The sequence below is a fragment of the Rhododendron vialii genome, chromosome 13a (assembly GCF_030253575.1).
Source record: "Rhododendron vialii isolate Sample 1 chromosome 13a, ASM3025357v1".
Lineage (NCBI taxonomy): Eukaryota > Viridiplantae > Streptophyta > Magnoliopsida > Ericales > Ericaceae > Rhododendron > Rhododendron vialii.
In genome coordinates, this window is record NC_080569.1 from 11,166,219 (window position 1) to 11,186,364 (window position 20,146).

Genomic DNA, 20,146 nt, shown 5'->3' on the forward strand with positions numbered 1-20,146 from the left:
CTTTCTTCAAGGCTTAATTTTCAAGGGTGCAGACGTCAAGAAATGATGTATCAATCATATATAATTAGGTCCCGCTTCGTTAAGGGAAATAAGTACTTATTTCTTGAATTAAAAACGATGAACTGCGAGAGAATGATCTGTCTCATAAATAGAAAAAATTAGTACTTAAAGAATAATAGCATTAGCGAAATGGGGCCTTCCAGAACTCATGTCGGGCGAGGAGCCTCCGAAGTACAAGTTCTGAATTCCTGTTTGGCCTAATAGATCTGGTGGTCAGGGACAGATGCAAGAATTTGCCATAATGGGGCACTAATTTCTACTAACAAAAGAGTCACCACCCAATTTATCTCTAATCTCCAACTTGAGCAATATGCAACATCTTTTGCTATCTAATATATCTCGAGCATGTAGAAAATTCGATGAACCAAGAAGTTCTTGTGTATTCTTTTTCTATTTCAGGGACCGTGTAGTTTTACTTTGAAAAATGATTAATTTTTGTACTTTCCTTTTAACTATTCACACTTCATTTCTTGTTTTATCCACATAAATTTACAATATTGTCCTTAAATGCGTAAAAAAGTATATTGAATAAAGGACAAGACAGTAAATTCAAGTGGATAAAGACAAAAAAAATGAGTGAATTGTAAAAAGAGAATTGTGAAAATCAACTCCCTTTTACATTTCCTTAAAAATAATAATAAAAAACCAACACAAGGAGTTTGGCCTAGTGGTCTATTCCTGGACTTAGGGTCCTCTAGGTCTTAGGTTCGAGATCTCTTATGTACTATCAACTCCTTTGAGTCAGTTCATACAGAGTTTTACTCCGACTTCAATTGAGACACCCACAAATGAGCAGTGGGATTTGTCCTTTAAAATCAATTGAGGTGTGCAAAATTTGTCCTTTAAAATCAATTGAGGTGTGCATAAATTAGTCCGAATACCTAAGTTATATTTTAAAAAACCTAAAATTGAGTGGGGGCAAGTGCCCCATTGTAAATCCGTTCCTGCTGGCGCTTACTTATCAGGCATGATTTTCTAGGTCTGAGTCTAATGACAACATTCTTTCATGACTATTTTCTCCTATCGATCGAGTTAAAAAAATAGAGAAGGAAACAATTGTCTCTCCTAAATCTTCACGTTAACCCTAGGATGGAGGCTGGAGGTGGTTGCGGCCGCCAATTAATAGAATGATTAAAAAAAATGCTATTATTAGTACTATAGTAGAAATTCTTAGTTTTTTTCCGGCTAAGCTCCAGAATTCCGCCACTACTAGATTTTTATCATAATTTTTTGAACTATAACTTGCTTTCTAGTCCTTTAATTTTTTTATCATATATTTTTTGCTTTTTTGCTTTTGATTTGGTTTGCGGATGAATTGATCGATTTTAAAGATTTGGTTGATCCACTGGCAGTCCCAATGATTTCCACCCTATAGAAAGAATGTTGTGACTCTTGTTGATGGGTTGAGTTTCACTTGGTTTAGTAAAAATTATTCATAGAGAGAGACCACACATTTCTACATCACGAATTTCTTCAGAGTTTACCCTTACTCACATAATCTCTCAAAATGGTCTTCACTCTCACACTTAATTTTTGAACACACGAATTTTACATTTTGAAAGCTATTAGAATGCTTTCACACACCCACTTGCGCTCTCGTACTCACACGCGCATTATATGACCTAGGCCTCATTACGAAGTGTATGAAGAGTCCGTCCCAGGAAACAAATAAGAACTTATTTTTTGTCCAATAATAAGGGTTGTTCCAAAAAAATAAGAAGGTGGTACTTATTTTTTCAGAATTTACATCGGTACCAATGGCCCGTGGGCGTCGGGGAGGGAAATCATACCGACGGCCGCGCCGGGCCTTCTCCGGCCACCGGACGGCCGATCCGAGCCGTCCAAAAATTCTAAAAAAAAAAACCGAGGGGGCCTACGGGAGAATCAACGACATCCGAGGTGTGTAGGGTGCTTGATCCAAGCACCCTTTTTCCGTGTAGGGTGTTTGATCATATATACACGGGAAAGGGGTGCTCGGATCAAGCACCCTACACACCTCGGATGCCGTTGATTCCCACGTAGACCCCCTTGTTTTTTTTAATAGAATTTTTGGACGGCTCGGATCAGCCGTCCGGTGACCGGAGACGGCCCGACGTGGCCGCCGGTACGATTTCCCTCCGCCGGCGCCCATTATCATAGCAACAGTCTTATTTTTTGTATAAGGCAACTTCAAGCTTAAAAATCATGTGTTTAAGCAAACAATTTTCCTACCACTATGGATCTTATTTGATAGATCTCATTGAAATCTTTAATACGGTGCAAAAAAAAATTGATTTTTTTTTTTCATTTACTTTATTTTTGAGTTTGAAAATGTGAAAGAAACATTTTATTTGGGTTTTGTGGAATGACCCTTCTTATTTTTGAATGAAAAGTGACAAAATAAGTACTTATTTTTTAAGAAGGTTTCGGAACGGAGCCGAACTCTACAAAAATGTGTACCCACTAGAGTAGGTCTTTTTCGGGCCATATTTGAGGTGTGACGGAAATTCAGGAAAAGGCTAGTGATGCCCTAAGCCTTTTACAAGCCCTTACCAGTTGGGCTAAAGCCCAGTAGCTGCAAAGGAAGTGGGAACTCTGTGCTCTAATTCTCTGTCGAAGTCGAACCTGCTGAAGTTACAATCACTGGAAATCTGGAAAGAGAGGGAAACCCAGATATATAATCTGGTATCCTTCACTGTATATTACCAAAAACAGTAGGAAAGCGGGCGTCTCTATTTTCCCTCCTTTTCAACACTCTCCACGCCATGGCGGCGGCCGCCTTGCTCCGTCACATTTGCAAACCCCAAACCTATGCCTCCCTTCGTATAATCAGCAAAACCTCCAGCTATGCTTCCCTCTCAACTTCAACCGACACTAAGCGATTCAGTCACCTATTTCAAGGTAAACTAATACCAGTGAAAATATTTCAGTTTTTTTTATCAAATCGTTATTTTCTGTTGCTTAATGTCATTTTATTTTCTGGGTTGTGAAATATGCATTTCTTGAGTATTGAATTCACATTAGGAAGGAATGGCGAATGATTCATCGACCAAAACCATTGGAAACATGATCTAGTGACCATAAAAGCCTGTACTTTCCACCGAAGACATCCCATAAACCCAAAATGTTGATTTTCACAATTCGCACGAGTTAAGCTAGATAAGTTCATTTGATTTTGGTGGACGGTTATGTGCGCTAATGTTAGTCATTTGGGCAAGTATGCCTTAGCTGCAGTGGCATAGCCAGGAATATGTGTCTGTAGGGGCACGATGAAACAAAAACTCTGGTGACAGCCAACCTTTGACAACATTCAACTGACCGGCAACTTGAAGGTTGTTGACGATGAGACGGTAGCTTGTGTGGTCCATCATGAGAGACGAAGGGGGGTTTTCAGGTTTTGGAGTACTATTTTGTTCACCCACCTAAACAGTTGGTGAACATTACTCAGTATTCATGAAGTTCACGCCAGATTTTTACTTGGATGATCAGAAACATTCATTTTGTGGGGCTTTACTTGTAACAATTGAAGCACGTCTTTCTTGTTGTGATAGACTTATAGGTATTTGATCAAGAAACATGTGTCTTGCATTAAATTTTTGGTCCGAAAATTAAACAGTTTGATTAAGAACTTATGGATATTTAATTTAGATATTTTCTACAGCAATCATTAAAAGTTAAGGTGTTAAAAAAAGGCTTTGTTGAAGTAGGACCTAGTATGGATCCTAAATAAAGTGGATAATGTTCACCATATTTTTGAGTTATTGTACAAAATATCCTTGATATGTGCATATTTGACTATTTGTGCAAATTGGGTGAACTTATGAAAAGCAATAATTATTTGATTCAAGTAAAACTAAAAATATAAGAAAGGTGCCTTGTGGGCCACTGGGCCTACAAGGGCTCTGCCACTGGCTTAGCCGCCAGCATGGTATATGATTTATCTCGAAATTGGCTTTGAAGAGGGACCCCATGGGATGCAGTCCCCAAACTGTTAACTGTTGTCATGTCTAATAAGAAGTTCTTTTACTACTAATTGGGGAGTCAACCTGCTATTGTGTATTTTAGGTCTAACATAGAAACATATCTCTTGCCATTATTAGTTGTTTATTGTACTGAGTACAACCCAAGAATAACAGCCATTTCATAGATCTACAATTATCATTTTGGACATGTGACCACGGTTTGTCCAAGACATAGGAAGGAATTTCGTTGATACTGAGTTGTAGTCTGTTCTTGTAGTGAGATCGGTATGTACTCCCGCTGAAGCTGTCGCCGGGTTCGATGAGATGGGTGCACAGACCCAGCGGAAGTATTATATGTTAGGTGGGAAGGGAGGTGTTGGTAAAACAAGCTGTGCTGCTTCCCTTGCTGTAAAATTTGCAAATCATGGTCATCCTACGATTGTGGTTTCCACTGACCCTGCACATTCGTTAAGTGATTCTTTTGACCAGGTGTTTATATGTGATTTCAAGTTGATACTGCTCTTACCTCTGTATGGTAACTCATATGTTACCACTTACTATAGGTAGTGTTTGGTTTGCTGGAACGATCGTGGGAACCAATGGAATGGTCATTCCTTGGAATTTCCATTCACCTAAATTGATGAATAAGGATTCCGTTTGTAATGTGCATTAACAAGCAAACGTTGAAATCATTACGCCAAGTGAATAACCATTCTATTCTAGCTAGCTTCGTTCCACTGAGTCAACACTACTCTAGTTCTTTTAGAAAAAAACAGCTTTGACTTACTACAGTTCGCACATTGTGTTTAAGGATTTGGCTGGTGGGATGCTTGTTCCAGTTCAAGGACTAGATTCTCCACTTTATGCACTGGAGGTACTTAGACATGAGTGATGCATTTAGAAATGGCAAGTGTGCTATTTAATCTATTAGATGTTTGATTCCTATATTCAATTGGTTGACTATGATTGTCTCAGATAAACCCTGGCAAAGCTTTGGAAGAATTCCAGGCCACACGTAAAAAAGAGGGCGATGGTGGCATGCGTAATTTTATGGATGGCATTGGCCTTGGGATGCTTGGTGAGCAGGTGAGAAAATTAGTAATGTTATTGGGTATTGTCTCTCTCTCTCTCTCTCTCTCTCTCTCTCTCTCTCTCTCTCTCTCTCTCTCTCTCTCTCTCTCTCATTGTCTTTTTAGATCATTTACATGCCCTAGCTAAAGTTTATGGAACGTGATATTCCCCAGTACAAGTAATTACATTACTAGGCAACCCTTTTATATTGAGTACTGCGTTATGTTGGTGATGTTCTTTTTTTTGGTTTCTTCTTTTTTTTTTTTGGATAACCCTGGACAAAGTTCTAATTTCTTTGAGATTAACCAGTTTACGTAAAGACCTAATTGGGTATTTTTTTTGAGCAACTGATATAGGATAGAGTTGGAAAGAAAAATGTTGGGTTCATCAATGTTGTTTGATTGATAGTAAGCAGAAGTCTAAAACCCTACACTGTACTGTTTGTTGTCTGAGAAGAGTAGCAGCATTTCATTCCCATTTGGCATCTGCATTGCTTCACTTTTATCATTTTCTTTGTTCATTGGTTTATCTTGGAGAGATGGTCTGCTTTTTGACTTGTACTCCACTGTATTTGACACTTTGCCCCTTGTAAAATTCCTGCAGTTAGGAGAATTGAAATTGGAAGAGCTGTTCGACACTCTCCCACCTGGTCTGGATGAAGCTATTGCCATTTCCAAGGCATGTATAGCCAATAAGAGTTATTTTTTAGGTGAAAAATGGTAGCACTTTGGTTCGTTTTGCATTATGCTTATTAATAAGTAGCTACACAATTTGTCCTCTTTAACGATAAATCTGCTTTACAGGTTATGCAATTTCTCGAATCGCAGGAATACAGTATGTTCACTCGAATAGTTTTGGATACTGCGCCAACGGTCAGTAAGAATTTATGAACTCATAATTGTGATCAGCTTGTAGTTATGCAGTCATTTATAGATGGTTTTCATTTAGGGCCATACACTTCGGCTTTTGTCCTTGCCAGACTTCATGGATGCATCTATAGGGAAAATGATGAAGGTATGGACTCGTATGTATCATGGAAACCACCCATGCAAATGGTTTTTTGTCTAGCGTTATTTCGGAAAGAATATAACTCTGTCTGAATAAACAAGAAATAATGTGACACGTTATTTATGACTCTGAAGCAATTGGTTAATTTTCACTCTCAATCGAAAGTATCAGCAATTTGTTGGGTTGCGTGGGTGGAACAACTTCCAGTTGAGCTATTTCATTTTCTTACCTTATTGTTGGTGAATTTTCACCATTTCAGTTATACTTTTGCTTAATGTACCTTTTTCCTTGTTACTCACTTCAGCTAAAGCAGAAGATAGCTTCAGCAACTTCAGCTATTAAATCTGTTTTTGGGAAAGAAGAGTCACAACCCAGACTAGATGCTGTAAGAAAAAAATTTGTCCGCGACAGATCTCTCTCACAAGTTTAAGATACTAAGTAGTCTTGGTCATTTCTGCAGAGTGACAAACTAAAGCAACTAAAGGAGAGGATGGCAAAAGTACGCGAGCTTTTTCGTGACTCAGAGACCACAGAGTTCGTTATAGTGACAATCCCAACAGTACTAATCCTTACTGCGTACTTATTTTCAATGGCTGTTCAAAGGGAAACCAAGTAGAGGAAACTACAATGATCATAATTTTTATACGGAGAAATCAATGGCAATGTAATCATGTTTTTCCCAGTAGCCACATTATGTTTTGTTTTAGTTTTTTCGCTTAAAGTGATCAGCTGTTCTCCTTGATAAAATGATTTCTCGGTGCCTGAAATCAAATTGAATACGTGAATCCTCTAATTCTAAAATGATTTAACACTGGTATTACTACCATAAAAAATTGGCAAAATGGCCACTATGGAATAATTCTCAGTGATAGGAAATATGTATGCCAAGATGCAAGTATCTCTCAATCTGGCTCCATTTAGGTACGTAGTCATGTTGGTGGATTTATGTCCATGACTCCATCTAATTTCCATATTAGAGAACTAGTCGCATGGCTGGGTATAGCTCTGGCAATGACAAGTTGAAACCCAGCTGACTGCTGTAACAAATATGGTTACTTTTTGTGGTTTGCTGCCGTTTTCATCCTTGAAAGTTGATGTTCTGTTTCAAAGGCCATGGTTGCGACTGTTCGTGATTCTGTCTAATTTCATTGAAGCTGTTTTTTTTTTTTTTTTTTTTTCTTTTTTGGAAGACAACAGCAAATTCTGTGTTGACTTGAGATCTATGGCAAGAGCATTTACAACAGAAGTATTTTCCCGTAATCCTTTTGCAATAGTTTCCAAAAGAAGTATTTTCCCAATTCGAATCATGTTTGATTGTAGCCATCCAAAATTCTTGATATTTAATGTACTACTGACTACTGAGTAACACCCACCATTTTATAATGCATATTGTAGCAGGCTCGCAGCTATCATTGGTTTTGTCTGCCAAGGTGTCTTTGGCTTGATTTTCTTTTTCTCTGACTTTTGTGTAGGTTATGGCAGTTAGAGAGTCTTCACGGTTGTGTGCATCCTTGAAGAAGGAGAACGTTCCGGTGCAAAGGCTTATCGTTAATCAAGTCCTGCCTCCATCTGCATCAAACTGCAACTTTTGTGAGATGAAGAGGAAGGTAATGCTTCAAACCTTCTGAAGGGTTCATAGAATGTTTTGAACTCCTTGATTGTTTACATTGCATGCCGGGAATTCCTTCTTTTTTTTGTCTATCTTCTAGTATACTTTTGAACAGTCAAAAGACTCAAAACTGATCTAAAGAATGCATGGTAAACTTGTAGAGAAGTGCCTTCAAGCAGTTTTCTATGGTTGTTTTAGCTCTTTTCATTGCATTTCATGTTGAAATTACGGGGAAAAATGATTCCAGAATTAGAAGACGGACATAAGTCCTCCATTTGCTCCTATACTTTGTTGGAATCAAAAGGAGGAAACTTGTGATGTTTTAATTTTTCGAAAGATTTTCATTTCTGACGTGTATCCAAATGTTGCAGGATCAGATGCGTTCCCTTGATATGATTAGGAGTGATCCAGAACTCGCCGGTTTGTCTCTAATCCAGGCACCCCTAGTAGATGCAGAGATAAGGGGTGTCCCTGCTCTTAAGTTCATGGCGGATAAGGTTTGGAGATGAAGCTTCTTCTCTCTGTCTGGATGTCATCAACAAGGTTAGAAAACCTACTCATTCGCAAAATGCTCCTACCTTCGAGCTCTTGAAGCATAACCATATTGTAGTTTCTGCACGAGGTTAGGTTTACTTTTACATCTTGAAAGAAAGTGAGAGAAAAACAAAGAAAGTCGACTCTTGTGGTAATTCTTCAATTTATAAGGCAGCCTTCGCGTATTTTTGTATGCTTTTTCGCTTTACTTGCTACCACAACCCCATACCCATAAGTAAAATAGTAAGTACTAGTTAAAAGCTGAAGGGTGTTTGTTCTCGGTTCTTTATCTTTCAGGAAGGGGATCACCATTTTTGAAAGAGAAGCTGCGACTGCGTGCTCAAGACCCAAGACCTTGTTCAGTTGCACGTGTGCCCAACACACGCATGAGAGAGAGAGAGAGAGAGAGAGAGAGAGAGAGAGAGAGAGAGAGAGAGAGACCTTTTGAAATGAAAATTTTCTTCTTACTACAAATTATGGCACTAGTCGTTTTATGCGTATCAAGTTTATCCCACTGGCCGGTTTATGAGTTGCGTGTACTATGTTAAGAGGGGATCTGAAAGTCTCTTTTCTTTCTAAACTAATGGAAAAACTACTCCACTCGCAACAAGAGTTAACTTGTTCTCTCTCTTTTGTTTTTTAATAACTCGGGTGTCCGGATCAGCTTATAGACACCTTGATTAATCTTAGGTCGCAATCCCACAGCTCACTTGCTGGGAGCCTAATTAAAGCCAGAGCAAAGTTCTGTATGAACTGGCTACAAAGGAGTTGATAATTTTTGAGAGGTTTTGAACATAAAACCTTTAGAGGGAACAAATTTTCAAGTCTCCGACTTTGACTGCCAGGCCAATCCCTCAGGTCAATTTAGCTTGTTCTCTTGATTGCTTATGCATATCCTCTTCTATCTTTCCTAATTCCAATTAGGAGGTTTTTGTTATTTTGTCAAAAAAGAGAGGAGGTTTTGCCGCTTCAAACCCCTTAATTTGCCTTTGCCGCCACCGCGACCGACCGGGGCGGCAATAAAGTTATGGGGTCAACTGGTCCTATTTGTTTTGAGAAAACAAACTACGGTCCTGTCTCGTCAAAGAAAATAAGTATCTTATTTTTTTTTGAATTAAAAGTGATATATTGTGAGAAAATGATCTGTTTTATAGAACGGGTAATAAGTACTTAAAAAATAAGAACCTTAAAGGAACAAGGCTTGCGTCAATATTAAATACTACTCCTACTACTCTATGATTAAGGTTTTTTGGGCTTTTTAAATCATTGAGTTCATTGATTGAACAGAACCAAATTAAATTAGGAAATATTCTGACCTACCCGACCCTTCTTCACCCACTAGTTGTGGAGCATGATTCATGGTACTCCTCGTTTGGTTTGTGCCACCATATCACGCTTTTGTAGCCGTCAATTGTCTTAATCCCGTCTGATGAAACAATCGCAGCCATCAAATCAGTCCAATTGAAATACTAGTAGTATAGTAGTATATAGTATAGTAATATAATGGGAAGTGGTCGGACCATCAGCATCTCAGGTTCCATGCCGCCGTTGGTTGGTGAAACAGATCCCTCAAAAATATACTATACTACCTAGTTTTCGTACAACATGACGTGGCTATTTTGATGTTCCACCTTTATTGTAATATATACTCAACAAACATATGAAACTAATCAGAAGATATCCCGTTGTTTGCCAAGTTATTTTTTATGATTTTTTCCCCCCCTTCTGTGATTCAGTGGATGGTATCTTAATCTTTCTTAATAAAAAAGTTTTCTTTACATTCCAATATTCCATTGTTGACTTGTCAAGTTTGCTAAGCGTTTGGTTGGTTCTTTCTTTTTATACTACGGAGTACTACTAATAATAATAATCACTAATCCGGATTCCGGAAGAGTAGTTATTATTCATTTGTGTGTCGGTGACCTCCATTTCCACATGGTAATGACAGTAGTTAGGGTATGAAAAAACAAGGGAATTTTCAGATTCACATCAGATGTGGATTTGGACATTCCATTTTTTTTTTATGGATACTTTTATAGAAAAGTGTCATACACCATAACATTTTCGCATGGTAATACGATTACTACAAATTTACTGTAAAATGATTATTGAGCTATGATGAGAGTCAAAGAACCCAAGTAGGGGAAGCATCTAAACCCCTGCCAGGAATAGATTCAGGAGGAATGTTGTTAAGTGGAGGCACCTTATTAATCATAGTGACGAAAATTTATTTTTCTAGTTAACCACAATAAGATCGTACACAATTAAGGCATGCATTACAAACTAGTACAAAAAATATATAACACATACTTTTCACTTAAATTAAGTAAAAATGAACACAAAATCTCAGACAAAAATTTGAAAGTATGTTTTACATGAACATCGACAAGTTTTAGAATGATCGATATAGTTTTATTAATTATATTATTTTAAAATATTGCTCTTAGACAGTTAAAGATAAGTACAATTAAAAAAGAATCGATCTAAATAGACAAATAGTTTAGAAACCAACAAGAATATATAAAATGCACCATATGACGAAATTGAACATAAAATTAATTGTAAATGTATATTTTCGAAATACATACAAGTGTGTATGTATAGTAGCACACTTAATTTCATAATTATGCTGAATATATGAAAATATAACAAAATTATTTCAATTTTGAGTAGGGGCACGTGCCCTCTTTTCCCTCCATCCCTGACCCCTGCTAGTTAAGGCATGGGTATTTAGGATTTGTTATTTTTAGAATTTTTTACTTTTTCGATTTTTTTCATCGAAACGAACCAATAATATATATAAAATTTTGACGCAAAATAAACAAACACGAAAATTTTAAAATAAGAGCAAAATATAAAAATGGTAGTCTATAACTTTTAAGTTAGCTGAAACAGAGCCTTGGTTTAAGCAGCCCGAGCAATTTACGAGTACTCCTACCCCTTTTTTTTACTATAAACATGGAGGGGATGCCAAAAGCCGACAGAATCATAGTCGCTCGTGAAGGAAGGGAAAGCCGCATAAGTAAACGGCGAGACAGTCGCCGTGAGTTAACGGCTGAACCCCGGAAACCAGTGCCCAGCAATTCCGTGAAAGTACAATCGACTCCTCCGTCATTTCGGAATTTTTTCCTCAAACCCCCCCCCCCCCCCCACTGACAGCCTTTCTCTCTGTTCTCATCATCATTTCCACATGTGGTGTCTCCATTGCCATTTTTTTCTCTTATCTCTACATACACTCCCTATATCTCTACGCATGTAGTACGAGTATCTAGTAAAATCTTGGATGATCCGATATCGCTCGATCGATTCCAAGCTAAGGTGAGTTGTGCATTGCCTCTCTCTCTCTCTCTCTCTCTCTCTCTCTCTCTCTTTTCGTTCTTGTTTTAGGCAGCTCAGGAATCGTATCGTTTCAAGATTTTTAGGTTTCCACCAATGCTTCGCTACTGTTGATGTGTGGTGTTTCGTTTCTATAACTGTTGAATGCGAGCCACTCGATTTCATGCTGTGTTTGGATCTTGGATTTGCGGAAGGAAAGGGAAAATGTAGGTAAAGAAAATATAGGGGTTTCTTCTTGATTGGCATCTTGCCAATCAACCAAGGGATTGGGTCTCGGATAGGCACTAGTGCCTTTCTCTTTGACCTTTAGTCTTTGTCATCTTCCAAAGATTAATAAAAAAAATTCGCCGTTCAAAAAAAAAGAAGAAAATGTAGTAGAAGCTATTTTGTTTTTTTGTTTTTGGTTGGAAAAAGGAGTAGAAAATGACTATGGAGTAAAAAGCAGTCTTTAGTGCTGTTTGTTCTCCACTTAAGTAATTATTATAAGGATTTTGAGATTTTCTCACCTAATGTCACGATTTTCTGTGAGCGATGGACTGAGAGATGAAATAGACCAATGAGAGAGCAGCTGTGCTGGTGTTTAGGTCGTGTGGGATGAATTTCCAATCTTTTGGGTATTTCTAGCTGGGAATGCGTAGTAATGCCTATTTTTGAGTTTCAATGATTTAGGATTCTATTCTGAAAGGATTTATTTGCATAATATCACAAAAATTTCATGTCAACACCTAAAACTGAAAGTAGCGATTGAGCCTATGACACTGTGAGATTTTCTCTATAGCGGAGCTTCTTTTAATTGGACCCATCTCTACTCGCAAGGTGTTAGTAAGTTAGTCCAACGATTATTTAACTTGATTTATGACCTTCTGGATGTGGAAAGCATGACTCGAGACTTCCTGCAGGGGTTGAGTCGTGTCTCATATTGTGAAAGACCCCAAGAAAGATTTGTTCTCAGATTCTAGAAATGTGGGTAAGCCTTTACACTCTTGAGGTGCACGTTAAAATCACCACGCTGATGGGTAGTAGTGAACTCTGATTTTTTATTTTTTATTTTATTTCCAGAAGGAAGCTGTACATGATGACCTTATTTCACCAGATCAAGTTGTGCTAATAACTGAATATTCTGGTCATTATTGTTCAAGGTTATTTAACTAGTATTATTTGGAGCAGACACTGAATTTGAACTAGAAGATCATTTTTATTGCAAATGATTACCTATGAGCAAGATCCTGATGTTGTCCGGTGGGGTCTCCAGCTTTTTGAGGGTGATCCTTATTCTAATTGTGGGTATTATGGAAGTCTGACCGAAAACAACACAGATTATTATCATGCCCAGGATTTCAAAGAAGACCAATATGATGTGGGATGCAACAATGTAGAGGATGATGAGTTCATAGCACATGCTCTTCAAGAACATCTATCACAACTTTCTGTCAGTGAAGCATCTGGATCCCCTACTGATGGGGGAGAAAAAGTGCAAGCACCATTTTACTCGCATGATTGGCTTGGCCAGCCCATACAAAACTATAGTTATGGTATTTAAGTACCTAAAATTCGGAATGGTTTTTTCATCTATTAATAATTATTTTGCTCTTAGGAATTCTTCTTATTCAGATCATTACTTCTAGGAAATCACAATGGCCATGCAGAGGCAGACGATACAAGACCTTCTAGTTCGTGTTCTAGCCCAGGAGAAAAGTCGAACTGCGAGGAAGAATGGTCGTACTCATTAGAGCTCGCAGATGAGTATGCTCTTGATGGCGAAGTGGGCAAAAGGTTGAATCAGATGATTCCCATTCCTGTAAGTGAGACATATTACTGTGAAGTACTGAAGTTACATTTATAATGTCATGGAGTATTTTTCATAGGCTCGTGGTTCAATCATCAAACTATTAGATCTGGTGACCTCTAAAGGTTTCATATTTGTAGTTCTGCATATCTTTGTGTTCAGTTGATACTGAGAGTTAGCATCTCCTTTCACATTAAGAATTTTCTTACCATTGTTGAAATTTTAGTAATTTTTATCCTCTTGTAGAAAGTTGAAACCTGAATTTCACATTTATTGCTTTCTGCATGTAGTACCTGAGGTAAAGCCTACAGTATTGTCTGGATTTTCTCTTTTGATAAGTTTTCTTTTAGGGTTAACATGTTTATGGTTTTCTAGTGTTTATAATGGGATCCCTCAAAGTTTGTAGAGGCTTTACGGTCTAATGCTTCTGCCATAATAATTACCTTTAGTTTTACGTTTAAGTACATATTTGAAAGAGACCTTCACAGTTGTGTTAAGGTTTCGAAGGTTTATTAGAGCAGTATCTATGTGCCAACTCTAATTCGTATTTCGTACAATGATTTTGTTAAATATGCCCATACAATCTGCTAGTTGTGCTCTTTCTAGCCTTTGCTTAGATTACTTTGTTTCTCTCTTTTGTATCTCATTTGATCTTTTTACTCTCTCCCACCTGGAATAAAGAATGACAATTGCACCAGAGGGGCATTTCTGTCAGTTATATGCAAAAGGCGTGCCTTGTGCAATCTCCCTATAGACAAGGCAACAATTAGACTATCTTGAGGCATTTTTTGGATGCAGGACTTCAATGTGAGCCTCTATGGCTTAAAAACACTGTTAATGCACATGCTTTTTATCTTTGCTAAACTTTACCCAGAAAATTTTACCTGAGGGTATAGAATTAGAAATCAGCGACCGACAACCGCCCTGCTTGATACTTTGAAATGTTATAGGAGTTTTAAAGGACTTACGTACTGTCCCCACCATCTACACTCAAAATCTCTGTCTACCCAAGACATACATACCTAATGCTATGTAGCGGTTCCTAGTCTTTGCCTATGAGATTCAAGTGCAATACTGCAATGCCACTTGACTTTGTGGTCCTCAAATTATTTGTGCAGCACGTCCCTAGAATTAATGGAGACATACCCTCTGTGGATGAAGCTACTTTAGACCATCAAAGACTATTGGACAGGTCCTGCTTCTTTCCTTTTTAATGGCTGTGAGATGTTTTGTTCCTTTATCTTCTGCTATTTCATCTAGAAAGTGTTTTACGCATGAATGTCTGCTATTCTGCAGGTTGCAGTTATATGAGTTGATAGAGATTAATATTCAAGGAGATGGAAATTGTCAGGTTAGTTTGTTATTACAGATTACACCTTATCTCTAGATGCCTAGGTTCCATACGTACATGGGATTGCATAAGCCTTTGCATTTTGATAAACAATTGCAGAGGAAATCATTCTGCAAAAATGGATTTCTCGCATTACAATATTATCGGCATAGATAATTTTGATCACATGATTTTGTTTTTAATTTAGTTATATTCCTCCCCCTTAGTATTTTGAGATATTTGGAGTTATATGTCTATTATTACTTTGTCGCCTTTTGACCATAAAAGATGGTCTTCTTCTCCTCTGGTTCTTAAGGAAGAATATAATCATCCCTTTTCATTACCATAGATTGCTTCTTTTTGGAATTTCATCGAGTTACTCCATCACTGCTACTCTTCTACTGCTAATCTTTTATCTGTAAGACCTTCTCATGCCTCCTTCACCTTTGTCTTTGTCAGTACTATGCCATACCTCATCTTTTACTGAGAGCCCGATCTCCTATCTCATTAAAACATTATGATAAGTCTTCAGAGACAGGAAAAAACCGTTCTGAATTATGAACTACCATACTTGTGTATGTAATTCGATACTTGTAGTTGACAGGTTAACAATCCAACGATTTACTGCGCTTGTGCTCCTTGGTAAAACCTGCATTTGCCTGCTATTTACTTTTCTTTCCCCATCAAATAAATTCCTATCCGAACTTGGAGGAGTTTTTCTCTCAATTTGTAAAATTTTTACTGCCCAGCTTTAATGTTGGGGAAATAGTTTAAAAGTCACCAGGCATTCATCTGAAAGCAATTCTAGCAGCTGTTACTATGATAGCATGTGTAAATAGTACTAAGCAATAAGGTAACAATTGTACTGCTCAGCTTCGAGGTAATTCTGCTCTGTTGTAGGCAATAACTGACTTGAAACACCATTGAAAGCACTTTCAGCTATGGGAAAAGAGAAATGAGAGCTTTTTTTCCCCTGTTCTAGTACCTTGATATGTTGTCATGCTTGGTTTGATGGTTTGTAGCCTCTTTCATTTGGTACTCACATAGTTCATATTAATGAACCTGATAAACTAGTTCCTCTGCATCAATACTTGTTGAAAGGGTATGGGTTGTACATGCTCTCTCGTAATGATAGTTTAACTCAACTGATGTGCTTTGCAGTGTTTTGTCCATTAGCTGGACAATTATTCAATATGGTGCTTGACATTAACAAATAGTTTCATTTCTCATTTGTGTCATATTTTCCCCAGTTTCGTGCTCTATCAGATCAGTTTTATCGCACTCCTGAGCATCACAAATTTGTGAGACAAGAAGTTGTAAATCAGGTTGGTAATGTGTCACTGTCAGTGTACTAGTTTTAGCATACCAGTTAGACAGCTATTAATTCCGTATCTGTACCAATGTAAATTGTTATGTACTTGAATTGTGTTGTTTCTTATGTTGCAATTTGTTGGTTTATCAGCTCAAGTCTTGCCCAGAGGTATACGAGGGATATGTTCCCATGGCTTATGGTGATTATTTGAAGAAGATGTCCAAGTACTATCTCTACACCTTTGGTACTGATTGAATCTTTCTCATGTATAAATTCATAATTCGCCTGTCATGCTGTCACGGAAATTAGGAATGGTGAATGGGGAGATCATGTCACTTTGCAGGCTGCTGCAGATTCGGTATGGTTCGGTGACTTGGTCTACTGTTTTCTTTTTGGTAGTATAGTAGCTTTGTATTTTTTTTACTTCTCATAAATACGAAAAGGTCTCAAACTTGGGAGGCTTGATGTTTTCATTAGCATGTTTACTTGTTTCGGCATCTTACATTGTTTGTCAAGTCAACAGTGAGGTTAGGGGTTTATGTGTTCGTAGGAAACACTGTTATCCTACTGATTTACGTTTCAAAAGGCACACTTCAAATAGGTTTCATTTTTGCCTTAAAAAGGCAAATGTAACTATCGATGTGATACCAATTTATTCCTATAGTTATACGTAGGTGGAAGAAATCAGGTATAGATGAACTACAATATTGACATAGTGGAATATTGTAAATCAAAAATTGTCAAAACAAAAAAAGAAAATAGATGGGCCACAGTACTCCTTGAAATATGTGACGATATGATCTATATGAAGACCACGAAACTTCTTCATGGCGACAATCTTCCTTCCACTGTTTCTTTCTGTAGAGTTCCTTTTAATAATCTTTGTCTTGCCAATCAATTGTTTTTCCCCTTAAAAAACAATGGCATTAAATTTTACTTGTCTCCTTTCACCATTCTTCATTTCCTTGCGCTTTTGTTCCCTTCATTTCCAGCTGCTTTAAGTGGGAAAAAGGAACTTCCTGTGGTTCTTAATCTCGGAAGGGACGTGGAAGGTAGGATCAATCATAGTAGCATTGGCTGCTCAGTTGGTGGTGATGGGGGTGACTTATCCACATTTCAGTGATGGTGTTCTCTGGCATTTTATAATTGATATAATATGATGGATAAAACAAAAAGCACTTTTTGTCTTAATCGTACAGAAATGGTGAAACCTCAAACCTTGGCATGTTAACAAAGCCCCTTGTAAGAATTGGTTCTTGAATTCCCTCTATTGGAAAATTTTGAGTATAGTCTAGCAAAATGCTGGTTTTGTAGTCGCACCCTTTGTTCAAAGTGTACATATTGCAAGTTTTATCTTCTCTTTTGGCTCAAAACTAGTCTTCGAAAAATCTTTTTATAAATACTTGTGAATTTGAGTTACATTAACGTGTTACTCATTATGACTAACACTCACATTGATGGATTTGTTGACAACTTTGTTGGTATAGTTAATAGGTATATCTGTATATGGGGGAACTGTCATGCATTCTGATGCATGTTAATGATTTGCTGCAGTACGGAGTGAAAATCCTCGTCATAACATCATTCAAGGATACCTGCTACATTGAGATTCTCCCGAGTGTCCAAAGATCAGAACGAGGTACTATTTTCTGATTTCTCTTTCTTTATGGTTGAATTAGTTTTGATTTGGAAACTTAAATGGTACTCCTAACATATTTGGCTTGGTTTAACCTTTTTATACCTACAGTGCTCTGTCGTATTCCGCGAAATGAATAACCATAATAACTATTTTACACTGACATGCATCATCTTGCCAATCTAGGTACGTAGGATCCAGCAATTCGGATTGTGATTTGGATAACCATGGTGAAGAATTTGACTTATTGTTCCAAGTGCTCTTTAGTTTTAACGCGTTAAATTTTTCTATATATAGGGTTCCGGGAATATGCTGTTCTTCGTGATGCTTAGTCTTGATGTTTACAAGTTTTATTTGCTTCAATGAATGTCATATGATTCCTTATCCAAAAATTATTATCAGGGCTTTTTTTTTTTTTTCTTGATTTAAAGATTATAAGTGAATGATGCTTTACACAGATGTTCTCTCTGTAACATGATATTGTTCGTGCAGTTATATTCCTGAGCTTTTGGGCAGAGGTGCACTACAACTCAATATATCCAGAAGGAGGTAAAACATCCAAATCTTTGTGATTCTAGCATTATGCATTCCATATGCTTATACTCAGATCATAATGAAAAGAAACTTCCATGTTTTAACTTTGAACTTTCTTAAACATGGTGTTTAAATTCTACCATGCTAAAACTTATAACATCTCCGCTTACGCTCACTCTAGTGTTTCTTATACTCCATTATTTAGTATCATATGACAAATGAAGAGTGAATGAGTTGGGAACAAAATGTCTTGGAATGATAAATTTCAATTGCCTTTGAACTTCTCCGTGAGAATATCTTCTGATTAATATGATAAATGATGCTAAAAACTGGGCATTTTGGCTAATCAAAGGAAAATGCGAAAGACTTTCTCTCTTCCTAAAAGTCTCTAGTCCATTTGCTTTACTTGAATTAAGTTGTCATCCTAAAATTGGTGACTAATTTTGAGGAACAAGTCACTATCGTGGATGCATGTAGAGCTGAATGACCTGAAACAGTTGGTACTTGAGCCTTTGTAGAGGTTGACTGTTTTTTATGAATCTACTTTGCATTTTGGGCACCTAAATATTGGTTAAATGTTTAATTTCCAAGGCCCCTTCAGATACCCGATACTCCACATAACCTTACGACACTAGCTTTCATCAATTTCAAATAAAGCTGCGTTTTTTATATGTTGTTTTTCTGCTCCAGATGTTCCTGAATTGGAAACTAAGAAGAAGAAGAGGTGGTGGGATTTTCGGGATAAACACTCAGAATTAGAAGATGACTATAACTGATGGCAATGTAATGCTCATCGGTGTTTTCTGCCTCATTTTCTTATGTCGCTTGTGGAAGATGCAACTCTGACCTGCATTCTTTTTTCCACCAAAAGACTTCTAATTCGTGAAATTTCGTTTGAGCTTGTCACTTCCCAAAAAACTTCTACCAATATGCACTAATTTTTGCAGCTTGCACATGCAAAAATTAGTAAGGGCCTTTTCTCTTGCCCCCTGGTTTAATCAAAATGAATAATTCCCGTTTTTATTTCTTGAATTTAGATGGTGCATCTTAATTTCCGTCGGCCGTAGCTAAGATGCTATCTATAAAAGCATAGAACTTGTCCTTATTTTATGGTATTTAAGTTTCCTTGGAATGATGGATTTTAAGATTTTAGACTGTGTTCAGATGCGTGAAATAGAATCCAATAAATGAAAAAGTATTACGTTTTGCGAGCCCCAATACCTGAACCTCGCCAACATATCAGTTTTTGTGGGCTTGTTCACATGAGCTTTTGTTTCAGCTTTAATGGTCTTTCTGTTAGTTACGTCGAGATTGATTCCTTATATGTTAGTCAATCGAGATGCACATAAAATAGTTCAAGCATCTTGACTCTTTGTACTCTTTATCCTATAGAGAAGAAGTGTACATTGAAACGTACGAAGCAATAAGAAAAAAGAAGTATTTGCCAAAAATGCCTAGACGGATATCCAACTTCATATCGATAGGAAGCTTACTTCGTAAAAATATAGGATGTGATTTTGACACTCGTTTTAGTCGGTGGCACTTCACATTTTGTTTTTTAATCTCACATGATCAAGACACAAAGTAGAGTGCAAGTAGCTAAAATAGGAGTGTCAAAATTATTTTTCAAAAAATAACACTGGTTGTTGCAGATTGACTTTATATCTTAACGAGCTCCAAAATAACATTCAAGCTTTACTTTATTTATCATTCAAATATTCTCAAACGTAGGCTCTGTTTGTTTAGACGTAAAATATTTTTCGATAAAATGTTTTACCTATTTTCCTTTTTCTGTGTTTGGTTGTATAAAAATGAGGAAAACATTCTATTAATTTGACGAAAATGACTTACACTTAAATCTTTCGTTAGTTATTTTTCGAAATGAACATGCTGCCTTCTACTGCAATTTTCACTGCTTAGTTTTTTCGATCGATAGTCCTGAACCATGTCTCTCTCATGAATTGAATTCCCTCTCTCTCTCTCTCTCTC

At 37.1% G+C, this 20,146-nt stretch overlaps 2 protein-coding genes across 18 annotated transcripts; both read left to right on the plus strand.

The window, feature by feature from the left end:
• The first annotated feature begins 2,541 nt into the window (after positions 1 to 2,541).
• On the plus strand, positions 2,542 to 8,897 carry LOC131314940 (ATPase GET3B-like). 3 transcript variants are annotated; one of them, XM_058343902.1, is made up of 12 exons: positions 2,542 to 2,940; positions 4,279 to 4,490; positions 4,813 to 4,875; positions 4,977 to 5,087; positions 5,676 to 5,781; positions 5,876 to 5,944; positions 6,052 to 6,086; positions 6,385 to 6,465; positions 6,541 to 6,639; positions 7,553 to 7,687; positions 8,061 to 8,232; positions 8,521 to 8,897. In XM_058343902.1, exons 1-11 carry the CDS (start codon positions 2,805 to 2,807, stop codon positions 8,196 to 8,198), a joined length of 1,185 nt encoding a protein of 394 aa, XP_058199885.1. In that variant the 5' UTR covers positions 2,542 to 2,804; the 3' UTR covers positions 8,199 to 8,232; positions 8,521 to 8,897. The 3 variants fall into 3 exon arrangements, with proteins under 3 accessions (XP_058199885.1, XP_058199884.1, XP_058199883.1); XM_058343901.1 differs by lacking the exon at positions 8,521 to 8,897 and adding an exon at positions 8,317 to 8,414 and having other exon boundaries at positions 2,549 to 2,940; positions 5,676 to 5,750; positions 6,021 to 6,086; XM_058343900.1 differs by having other exon boundaries at positions 2,551 to 2,940; positions 5,676 to 5,750; positions 6,021 to 6,086.
• Positions 8,898 to 11,210: 2,313 nt separating this feature from the next.
• On the plus strand, positions 11,211 to 19,189 carry LOC131314941 (OVARIAN TUMOR DOMAIN-containing deubiquitinating enzyme 12-like). 15 transcript variants are annotated; one of them, XM_058343908.1, is made up of 13 exons: positions 11,425 to 11,541; positions 11,638 to 11,769; positions 12,459 to 12,526; positions 12,619 to 13,091; positions 13,185 to 13,357; positions 14,464 to 14,537; positions 14,642 to 14,696; positions 15,926 to 16,000; positions 16,138 to 16,211; positions 16,297 to 16,345; positions 17,542 to 17,626; positions 18,116 to 18,172; positions 18,848 to 19,189. In XM_058343908.1, exons 4-13 carry the CDS (start codon positions 12,764 to 12,766, stop codon positions 18,931 to 18,933), a joined length of 1,056 nt encoding a protein of 351 aa, XP_058199891.1. In that variant the 5' UTR covers positions 11,425 to 11,541; positions 11,638 to 11,769; positions 12,459 to 12,526; positions 12,619 to 12,763; the 3' UTR covers positions 18,934 to 19,189. The 15 variants fall into 15 exon arrangements, with proteins under 15 accessions (XP_058199886.1, XP_058199902.1, XP_058199888.1 ...); XM_058343910.1 differs by having other exon boundaries at positions 12,459 to 12,522; XM_058343903.1 differs by lacking the exon at positions 11,638 to 11,769 and having other exon boundaries at positions 11,211 to 11,541.
• The last annotated feature ends 957 nt before the right edge of the window (positions 19,190 to 20,146 follow it).

Coding starts and splice junctions, on each gene's coding strand:
- LOC131314940 (XM_058343902.1), top strand. CDS start 2,805: ATGGCGGCGGCCGCCTTGCTCCGTCACATTTGCAAACCCCAAACCTAT. Junction 2,941..4,278: donor ATTCAGTCACCTATTTCAAG/GTAAACTAATAC, acceptor CTGTTCTTGTAG/TGAGATCGGTATGTACTCCC. Junction 6,640..7,552: donor TTATAGTGACAATCCCAACA/GTACTAATCCTT, acceptor ACTTTTGTGTAG/GTTATGGCAGTTAGAGAGTC.
- LOC131314941 (XM_058343903.1), top strand. CDS start 12,764: ATGATTACCTATGAGCAAGATCCTGATGTTGTCCGGTGGGGTCTCCAG. Junction 14,538..14,641: donor CATCAAAGACTATTGGACAG/GTCCTGCTTCTT, acceptor GCTATTCTGCAG/GTTGCAGTTATATGAGTTGA. Junction 17,627..18,115: donor TGTCCAAAGATCAGAACGAG/GTACTATTTTCT, acceptor TTGTTCGTGCAG/TTATATTCCTGAGCTTTTGG.